The sequence below is a fragment of the Oreochromis aureus genome, linkage group 7 (assembly GCF_013358895.1).
Source record: "Oreochromis aureus strain Israel breed Guangdong linkage group 7, ZZ_aureus, whole genome shotgun sequence".
In the NCBI taxonomy this organism is placed as follows: domain Eukaryota; kingdom Metazoa; phylum Chordata; class Actinopteri; order Cichliformes; family Cichlidae; genus Oreochromis; species Oreochromis aureus.
Window position 1 is genome coordinate 10,689,352 of NC_052948.1, and position 10,475 is coordinate 10,699,826.

Consider the following 10,475-nt stretch of genomic DNA (forward strand, 5'->3'; position numbering starts at 1 on the left):
ATAGTTCGCAGACATGTAAATATGACAAATCTACTGCATATAATGCATACATAGTATTAAAAACAGATCTACATATATGTAAAAAGTTTTTTTTCCGATAATCATAAAAAACAACAAGTTAACTGTGAAAAGAAGTAATGAGTCATTCTACATAAGCCCAAACATGCAATCTGCTGATCACTGAAAAGCTCTTCCTGGAACGGACAGACACTCTGACATACAAAAACACACAAACAAGGCCAACGTGCAACACAGGGTACCCCATTACATAAAATTTGGTTAAAGTGTGACAGGACATTGCTGTAAACCTAGCCCACAATACACGTCAAAAAGATTACAGTTTGAACACGGAGGATATATATGGGCAGGCAGGCGGGCAGGCACTGACAACCAGAGGATTGACGCATCACAACCCATCACAACACAATAGCTGCTGAGAGCCATGAGGATCATCAACATTGTAAGTGTAATTTTTGCTCATTCACACCATTCATTTGAAAGAGATGCAGAGTTGCTGCATGCCTTTGTAAAATCTGAAAATGTTTTTTTACTGCTCAAAGGGTCCAGACCTGTCTCTGGCATATCGGCCAAATTTGGAGACGGGTAAGGCGAAAGACAAGGAAGACTACAGAAACTTTGAGGTAATTCAAAAACATACGCTTAATTTATGAGCTGAAGGAAAAAATTGAGGTTATAATTACAGGCAGACATAACTGGATTTAAGTTAAAAAAGCTAAGCTTCAGAGTGATCCAAAACTTATGCAAAATATTAAAATGTGCCTAATACTAACCCAAGGTTGACCACAAGGGGAGTTCAGGTTCTTATTTTCTGCTCAATAGAGTCTGACTTCTGGTGAATTTCATCAATTTTAAAGACCAGATCTGTAACAGCAGATCTGGTCATACACCGAGTTTAAGCTTCCACAGTGGGGTCAACTCATTGAAAGATAGTTGAGTTTTTACCAGCAGAGACCGGCACAGTTCTGCATATCTGCTCAGATTTTTAACTAATCATACATCACAGTCTAATGCAGATTTTCTGAGAAGCTCATTGATTTGATGGTCTGATCTAAGTTCCAACATTAATACAGAAATTGCAGGAGTGAGGTACAGTTAGCTGGATATGCTCTAAAAAATTCAAGCATAAAATATGACACATGGTGCTTTTGAGAATCTGTTGCTGAAAATTGTTTTTGTGTTTTCAGAGCGGAAGCCTAATTGACCGTGTCTTCAACACGTACAGCCTCATGCACACCAATCAAACAGTGGAGTTTGTAAACCAAAAGGTCAGAAAATTAGAAGAAAAATAACACAGCGAGTGAAATTTTGACCACAAACTTGTTTGAAGAGAATATTTTAAAAAGAGACCTGGATATTAAAAATAAGATCTGTAACTATGTGGCATGATCAGTTATACAGATTCATGAATGGCAGCTTTCGGTCAATCACGCTGAACTTGTGCAACCTCTTTTGCCTCTGGATGAGCAAACTTGACTCAGACTGAGCAAACAAAAAAGAAAGAGGTCAGAATCACAGACCCGTCTCTGGCCTTAACATTGTTTTCTTAACCTAATTCTCCTCACAAGTTATACTTTGAATATATTGTCATATATTTGACAACATGATGTGCTTTTGCTTTATTATAAATGGCAGAACATTAGTGTTAACTGCTGAGTAGCATCACTTCTATCTGTTCACCAGAGCTTTTTTCACACACCTCTTGGAGTTATTTAACCGTCTAATATTTATGCAGCACACTGAATGGAACGGTTGTAACCACACCCGGATGGGGATGATGGATGCCATCATGTCTCTAGACCAGCTTGTGGATGAGTCTGATCCTGATGTGGACTTCCCCAACTCCTTCCACGCTTTCCAGACTGCTGAAGGCATCCGCCAAGAACACCCAGACAAAGGTAAGGTGCAGAGAGAGAAACAGAAATGCACCAAGACTGTGGATACGCTCATGCTAAAGAGTAAATATCTTCTACTTACTGTACCTCTCAGAATGGTTCCAGCTGGTTGGTCTGATCCATGATGTCGGAAAGATCATGGCTCTCTGGGATGAACCGCAGGTAGGTAAAGATAAGTAAAGCTGGCACAGCAGATTCATCATTCCCAAAGTTTTCAGAGCTGCTTTTCCTCAAACTGAAGTTTTAACACAGTTGTATTCATTCAGTTTATTACTCGTTATTGTTATTATTACTATATGAATCCCATTTGCTTCATGTTTAATTTTAATAGGTTTCTAAGGTAACTGCCTGTGTCTTTGTGTACTGCAGTGGGCTGTAGTGGGAGACACTTTCCCCGTTGGCTGCAAATTTCAAAACTCCATTGTGTTCAGAGACAACACCTTCCTCAAAAATCCAGATGAAAATAATCCAAAATACAAGTTGGTATTCTTACGTTAACTCTGCAAATTTCACCAAATAATTGCACATATTTTACAGACGAGAAAATAGAGAGCAAACCGCTCAGTGGACACATAAACACACATCTGCATCTGTTCAGTCCACAGTCGGTGTTAATCAGCTGACCAAAAATATTTTTTTACTTGTTCTATTGAAAATCTGCTCCTTGTAGATTTATGACTGCTGACAGTAAATTGTAGTATAATTATTAAAAGTGTGGGGAGTTGATCCTGTTATGTTTTTTCCCCCTTTAGCACTGAGTTTGGGATCTACGAACCAAACTGTGGCCTTGACAATGTCCTCATGTCCTGGGGCCACGATGGTAAGAGGCATCATCAGCCACGCATGACTTAAATTATTAAAAAAATTCTACTGCTATAGAAGAACATTTATCTATTACACTGTGATCTACACCCTTGCATTCTTGTCTTCAGAGTATCTCTACAGAGTTACGAAGTTCAACAAGTGCCCCATCCCAGAGGAGGTGAGTTAATTATTACCTTAAATTGTTTTTATCGAGGGGCAATTAGCTTTACAGTTGGCACAAAAATGATAGGCAACAGGAAAGTCTTGGCTCTGAATGAACAGCTCAAACACTAATTCCTCTTTTCCTCTGACATGGTGCCAGTTCTGCTTGGCGCTCTTTGAGAACCAGGGTAGATTTCAGCAGGTTTAAGAACCAAACATTCAATTGGATTAATTTGTGGGGAAAGACTGATTGCAACTCCAACACGACCAGAGTAAAGGTCAAAGATTAGGCATCAGAACAAAAGGGGTAGAATAGAAGAATTAGTGGATAAATCCCGATTATAGTGGAAAAAGTAAAGTTGTTTTTTTTCCATGCGTACAGTGACTGGAGACACCTCTAATTTGTGTCTCCCTCCAGGGCTTATACATGATTCGCTTCCATTCCTTCTACCCCTGGCACTCCCATGGAGATTACATGCACCTGTGCAACGATAAGGACTTGAAGATGCTGCCCTGGGTCAAAGAGTTCAAGTGAGTATCTTAAACACCCATGTAAAATGTGTTCAGTCAAGTCTTGTACCCAGGACTTAACTTTGATTCATCTACAGCAAATTTGACCTGTACACAAAAACCACTGATCTGCCTGACGTCAACAACCTGAAGGTGTACTACCAGTCTCTGATCGACAAGTACTGTCCTGGAGTACTGCAGTGGTAAAACGGACCAAAAGGAACATTTAAAAAAGAAAAATCAACAGCAACACTGTTAGAAATCGGCTAGTGGAATGATTTTACATACCTATACTGTGACACTCTGACTAAATGTATAGCTTTATAATAACACTATAGCTGGACTTGGTGTCTTTCTGTATATAGTTTAGTTTTTACTGAATAAATCAATCTTATGTTGTGCATACTAATCATTATAATAATGCCTATTTTATACAATAAAGCATGTACAAATCAAAATTTCTCTTTTATTGTACTGTTACATATATAAAAAATTTTCAAAACACTACAGTGTTCCATGTGTTTTATTTGAAATCTTAAAAAAAAAAACAAAAAAAAAACCCAAAACACACATATGTTTGTAGAAAAGGGGAAAAGTGCTTGTGTGATTTAGTTCTGTACATACAGCAAGACGCAAACAACACAGGCAGGAGACAAACGGTGCCAAACAGTAGCGTCAACGCTACACAAACCACATCATCGTTTCATTCTACATGATTTGTTTGTTTGTTTTTAACTGGGTTTCTCCAGATGTTCAGCAGTATATGTCAGAGCTGACAAGGAAGGCATTAAAATGTTTAAAAACCTTCTGCAAAGTGATGAAGCAGAAATACAGAGAGGTACGGTGTGGTGCAGTGAAGTGTCGGTGAAACAAGGCAGGCATGTTGTTAATGAGTGGCTGATCGGGAAACACAAAAATACAGAAAACATCTTCTTTGGTCATCTTGGTAACATTTTATAAAGGCAGACGTGATAACAGTCTACGATGGATTACCTGCACATTTTCAAGGCCCTCATCTTTTTTCTATCCTTTCTTCGTCCTCATCTTCTTCATCAACTTCGTTCTCCTCTTCTCCCTCCTCTTCCACCTCATCTTCACTGTCTGCTTCTTTGTCATCCTCCTCATCTGCCTGCTGTTCATCAGACTTCTCATGATGGTCTGAAGAAGAGCCGTCGGCCGCATTTTCTGTACGATCGGTTGCTGTGGCCTTGTGAGCGTCTGAAGGCTTCTCTACGTCTTTGTTTTTATGTCGCAATCCCTGAACTAGACAGAAGGTGGCACTGCAGGCAATCAGGGTCCAGATAAGTGTGGGCACAGGGACGCCTCTGACCTGAGAGCGCACCCACCTCACCGCTTGGGCAACAGTGGTGTTGGACAAACGGCGCGGAGGCGACTTGTCCTACAAACAGAAATCAGTGTGGATCAACGGTGGCGCTAACACTGGATCTTTTGAGCTGGAACACTAAGGCTTGTGTTTTTATTACATCACATCAGCATTCAATCATGTTAGTTTTGTTTTCACACTGCAGTTATGAAACTGAAGGGCATGTGTCATGGACATGTAGTCTTCTATCATCATTTTAATTCATGCAGGAAAATAGAACTGCCGCATCTCATTTTCACCCTCCCCCACACTTCTGACCACTTGTAATATTCTCTACAATTCATCTGAAAAGAATGACACACTGGTGTACAGTGGTTCCTCTTTTCTCTTCTAACTGGTCTGCCTTGTTTGTCCCAGGGAGGGTTTCAAACAAATAAAAATCTGGTTCTGTGGAACAACTATCCAGACGTCTAAATCTAATCAGGAGCAAACATTAAGCTCTCCGAATACAGGAAAGCATTTTCAAGACTTACCTTAAGTCCATATTGGTTGAGCATGCCCTCTAGGAAACTGTTTCCCAGATGCACTATGGGGTAGAACTCCTCATCATAGACCCTCCTCCACCAGCGCTCTGGGAAAGAGCTGCAAACAAAGAGTCAGTGAGGTCTAGTTTTAGGATAAAATAAGTAAACCTGCATTAAATTTAGCATGCATGTCTAAAGTCACTTTTTTTTTTAAAAACACCAGAAAATGAAATAAAGGAATAAATCAAGCTGTGAAATGTTTCCAGAGTGCACTCTCTTTCTTCAATGCATGCAAACACAATGAAGCATGAGGAGAACCAGAGAGCACTGACCCGTCAGCCTTTGATTCGGTAAACCAGTATCTGTAGCGGTGAGCTCGCAGGTAGGCAGGCGGCTGCTGGTGAAATGGATACTGGGATACATCCGACTGGATCAGCTCAATAACTGCAGAACACAAAGCGAACTTTAAGAGAACTGTTTGTTCCTGACCAAAGCAATTGAGCCCTGTAGAATAGTGTAACTCAAGGTTCAGGTAGAACACAAAACTTGTAACATGGATCTCTGGTGGATTTTTATTTGCCTCCTGCTACTTTTTCCTTTGATTGCACCACCTTTGAAAATACCATAAAATGTGGCTTTCAATTAAAACCGTATAAACAAACAGCATGGGATTTTTTTCCCCCTCATTTGATTAACTGAACTTCCCATTAAGCAGCTGCACAAGGAAAATGCAGCTCTCCGCTCTACGTGTTCATACCGTCTCTTTTTCCTTGCAGCAGTCTGTACATCAGGCTGGTGAACCATGGAGATTGCGTATTGGGCCCAAGAGCAGCAAACCACATTTGCCAGTCCAGCCTGGGCTGATGGGGTGTCAGCACAGGAGGAGATGCGCTTAGATTACCTGGCTTATACATGAACTCAATCTCCTATAAAGAAATAAAGATTTAAATAAAAAAAATAAGTTAATACAGGAAAGTAAAGTTCTAAATTTACAAATTAGAGAGATTTAGATCTTGTTTAAGTTCTCACCGTCCATGTGACCCCATCACTGCTTCCCTCAATGACAACCTCGGGTCGCCCGCCAACTCCGGTCATCCTCCTGAACAAGCCGTACGAGTTGACTACCTGATAGCGATCAACCATCTCATAGGCTTGCCGCACTCCTGGCCACAACCTGGAGTTGGAATCGTACTCTATGAAGGTAAACGGCACCTGAAAGAGAATCAGGTGATTTACAGCTGATCGTTTATTCGGCCCACCAGCTTTATCAGTTCCCATGTTTCCAACAGAACTCACCAGACTGACAGCGAACATTGAAGCTGCAGCCCCCGCGAACACCGTCCACTGGACCGTTCCCCAAAACCTCTTAAAGAAACCAGAGACACACGCACACCTAGAAATAAAGGTTAGACGTTAAGTTGCACAACATCTAAAAGGCAACTGCTCAACAAGCAACACATCACAACCATTTATAGGTCAATCTTACCTGAAGAGAGAGGTAACCATCTCCCAGGTAAGTGAGAGAACACCGATCCAGATACAGGGAATAGTGACGGTTTTCAGAAACAGGTTAAACTGATGGTATGTAAATGCTGCCAAGGACATTTTAAAAAAAACATGAAAAAAGAGAAGCAAAATTGGTTACATAAAAAGAAAAAAAAACAAAAACACTCACCCGTCCGCGAGGAGATGCCTTTCTTAACTGTATCCAGCTGCAGGTCAAAGGAGATGACTGTTCCAACAATCACCAGAGCCCAGACCACCAGCTCCAGCAGGTAACACAGCCACGACCACAGCTTTGAGTCTAAATATAGCAGAGAAAGAGAGAGAGAGAGCAAAGTTTGTGCTCAATATTTCTTTTAGTCTGAAGGAAGTTGAGATAAAACAAAATGTGCACTCTTCATGACAAACAGCTACACCTTAGCCTGGGCTACAGCTGTGCAATGTTCAGTTTCATACCATCATTCCCGTTATCAGTCTTGTATGCCTTGCGCAGCCAGAAATAGACATGGCGATCATCCAGAAGTGACAGACAGAGGGTCACAGTCAGCAGGTTGAAGAAGTTGTAGTTGCCAGACAAAATGATGAGGACTTGAAGCAGCACCTACTCAAGGAGAGAAAACAGACCGATTTCCAAACACATTACATACAAAGATAGATATGAAGAAAAAAGACTATGTTAATCTGCATTTTAGAGCCAACACTGAAGTTGATAATACTGCAGGTGAAACTAAAGCACAAACATGAATTTCTTTTCACCTGTAAGTAAAAAGCTCCAAGTCGGAGCCTCCGCAGTGGACTGAAGAACAGGAACGGAACAGCGATCTCGATAACGAAGGCTCCCACCACGCTCAGCTTCTGCCACCACACCGGCAACTGGTGGGCAAACCAGGCCAGAGGGGTTGGGATACACTGAGTCTCGTAGTGATACGTGAGAGCTGCTCAACACACAGCGAAAAGAGGGAGAGAGTAATCAGATGGAGGAAAATGACAGAATGAAATGAACAAAACACATGACAGCACTGCCTCACTGTGTAAAGACAGCATAAATGGCATCCATACAGTCACTCATACGTACCTGTAAGGCCCCACCAGGTGGGACAACGTGAGGTTAGCTTCACCACCCCAGATGCAAACATGAGTCTGAAGAGCAGCCAGCGAATAAGCCAGAAGGTGACACGATCATGCTCTCTGACCCCTCGTGACCCTCTGATTAAAGTCAGGGGAGCAACAAGGATACAGAGGAACCCCGTCTCTAGGAGCAGGTTGTCCCTGAAAAGTAAGCAATCAAGGCAAGAGGAGAGAGTAGTAAGAAAGGGCATCTACAACAGTGCTGCACAGCAGCAGAGACCTTGCAGCACACTGATAAAATGATCTCCTTCAAGCAGCTGTTGTTTTAGAAGCTGTGTGGTATTCAGGAAAAAAATAAACGGCATAGCACTCACCACTGGAAGTAGAGGAAAACCTGGCCTACCTGTAACAGACAAAAAAAGTTTAGTGAGAAATACTGTGACAGGAAAAAACAGAAGAGCGCATTACCATTGTGCAAACTCACCTCATACATAGACAGGTACAAGACCCAGAGGCAGAAGAACACCACACTGTCTCGAAAAGCCTCCACCAGCGTGGCAGCGAGGCTCAGCGCCGCCCCGATGAGACACAGCAGCTCCATGGCAGTGTGAGTGTCCAGGCCAAGCCGAGGTCCCAGCCACAACAGCGTGGGAGAGGAGAGCAGCTGCTCCACCAGAGGCTTTCCGCTGTATCGCAGCTGCCAGCGTGCAGGGAGCAGCCCCTCATTTCCATACAGACCTGCACACAAACACATTATGCTGGTGGTGAGCAGTGCATTCATTATGTTAGTCTTTTTAATGAATTTTACTTCTCAGTGCTGGAGACTATAATCTGAATCATTATAATCTGGTGATCTGGTGGGTGGAATCAAAAAATAACAACACTGGTCAAGCACATGTGATGGAGTTCTATAAGTAAAATGAATGAAAATATTTTATTATAACCACCAGTTATTAACAAGTTTAAAAACTTTAACAATGTTGCAAATGTATGTACTATGTCTTAAAAATTAACGAAAATCAACAGTAGTAACCTTTGCAATGGAAAGTCATGTTGCCATTGCGACTTAATTAAAAATAGCCCCAACACATTTCCTTTCAAATATGGGCGGAGGAAACTTTTTTTTTTTTTTTTTTAATTTAACTGGGCTGCAAAGATACCCATTACGCCACCATTAAAAACATAGTTCGGGTGTGCTGTGGCTCAAAATGCCACCGTATGTCATTTTTACAACAGATTGCTTGTAAATTTGGCCCAGTTGCAGGCTGACCGTGCCCGGGATGAAGAAACTTCCAGGCGGTTCTTCACCACGTCTAACGGCGTGGAAAGCAGAGGAACACACACAGGAAGCGCCAAGTTCCCAGCTAACAGGCTAACACATACCATTAAGGGAAGTCAGCTAGCCGCTTCTTGGGCTGCAGAGTTGAGACGCTCACCTGGTATCTGCACGTAGAGGGAAACAAAAGCAGTCAAGTAGATGACCGCCATGCACCAGAGGAACATGCGCCGTGGCAGGACAATTTCCCCCATGTTTGACCGACTCCCGTTCTGCTTTTTTACCCCCCTTCACCTATCGCTGCTACTCCTGTGGAAGCTGGGAGCGGGATTTCACGTAGCTGGGGGACACGTAGAAACGAGCTGTGCATGCTAAATTCACCCGAATGGTCGCTAGGCGTCGCTGTAGGTAGCTTGAATGGTGTGGTGCGTTAATGGTACGCGGGAATTTAGATTTCTCTAGCTGAAACCCGACTTAAGGATTGGTTTGTTTCTGACGATCAGATCATAATTAATAAAATACATTTTACAAGAACAAAACAATGTCGTATACATTTATTTTTTATATTTTCATAAAGCTGATATTTTTCATCACTTATTTCGAGGGATACCTCACGTTTATTCTAAGATAAGATAAGATAAGATAAGATAACCTTTATTAGTCCCACATGTGGGAAATTTGTTTTGTCACAGCAGGAAGTGGACAGTGCAAAAGTTATGAAGCAAAAATTAGAATAAAATAAAATAAGAATAAATACAGTACACAACTGTACAGAATAGAATAAAATAAAATACTATATACAGTAGAATAAAATAGAATAAAATATACAATAAGATAAAAATAGAATACAAATGCTATATACAACTGAGTAAAAAATACAACAATGCCAGGAAGATTATTGCACTTAGTGTTATTGCACATGTGTGTGTTTGATCAGTTAAAGTCTTTGTTGTGGAGTCTGACAGCAGTGGGGAGGAAAGACCTGCGAAATCTCTCCGTCCCCACACCGTGGTGCCGCAGTCTCCCACTGAAGGAGCTGCTCAGTGCTGTCACAGTCTCATGCATGGGGTGGGAGATGTTGTCCATCAGGGATGACAGCTTAGCCACCATTCTCCTGTCACTCACCACCTGCACTGGGTCCAGAGGGCATCCTAGAACAGAGCTGGCCCTTCGGATCAGCCTGTTCAGTCTCTTCCTGTCCCCAGCAGAGATGCTGCCACCCCAGCAGACCACACCGTAAAAGATGGCTGAGGCCACCACAGAGTCATAGAAGGTCTTCAGGAGTGGGCCCTCTACTCCAAACGACCTGAGTCTCCGCAGCAGATACAGTCTGCTCTGCCCTTTCCTGTAGAGGGTGTCTGAGTTATGAGTCCAGTCCAGTTTGTTGTTCA

At 42.1% G+C, this 10,475-nt stretch overlaps 2 protein-coding genes across 2 annotated transcripts; one reads left to right on the forward strand and one right to left on the reverse strand.

Moving 5' to 3' along the window:
* The first annotated feature begins 334 nt into the window (after window positions 1-334).
* Window positions 335-4,361, forward strand: miox (myo-inositol oxygenase). The gene is made up of 10 exons (XM_031731251.2): window positions 335-460; window positions 561-641; window positions 1,206-1,286; window positions 1,754-1,916; window positions 2,008-2,075; window positions 2,283-2,392; window positions 2,666-2,733; window positions 2,846-2,895; window positions 3,298-3,410; window positions 3,488-4,361. The coding sequence occupies exons 1-10, from the start codon at window positions 443-445 to the stop codon at window positions 3,594-3,596; spliced, it is 861 nt and encodes a 286-aa protein (XP_031587111.1). The 5' UTR covers window positions 335-442; the 3' UTR covers window positions 3,597-4,361.
* Window positions 3,842-9,580, reverse strand: lmf2a (lipase maturation factor 2a). The gene is made up of 14 exons (XM_031731190.2): window positions 9,245-9,580; window positions 8,293-8,546; window positions 8,183-8,211; window positions 7,816-8,009; window positions 7,497-7,675; window positions 7,197-7,341; window positions 6,913-7,041; window positions 6,724-6,829; window positions 6,534-6,630; window positions 6,267-6,449; window positions 5,995-6,163; window positions 5,570-5,681; window positions 5,247-5,355; window positions 3,842-4,788 (listed from the first exon to the last, which is right to left on the reverse strand). The coding sequence occupies exons 1-14, from the start codon at window positions 9,336-9,338 to the stop codon at window positions 4,402-4,404; spliced, it is 2,187 nt and encodes a 728-aa protein (XP_031587050.1). The 5' UTR covers window positions 9,339-9,580; the 3' UTR covers window positions 3,842-4,401.
* Between the last annotated feature and the right edge of the window lie 895 nt (window positions 9,581-10,475).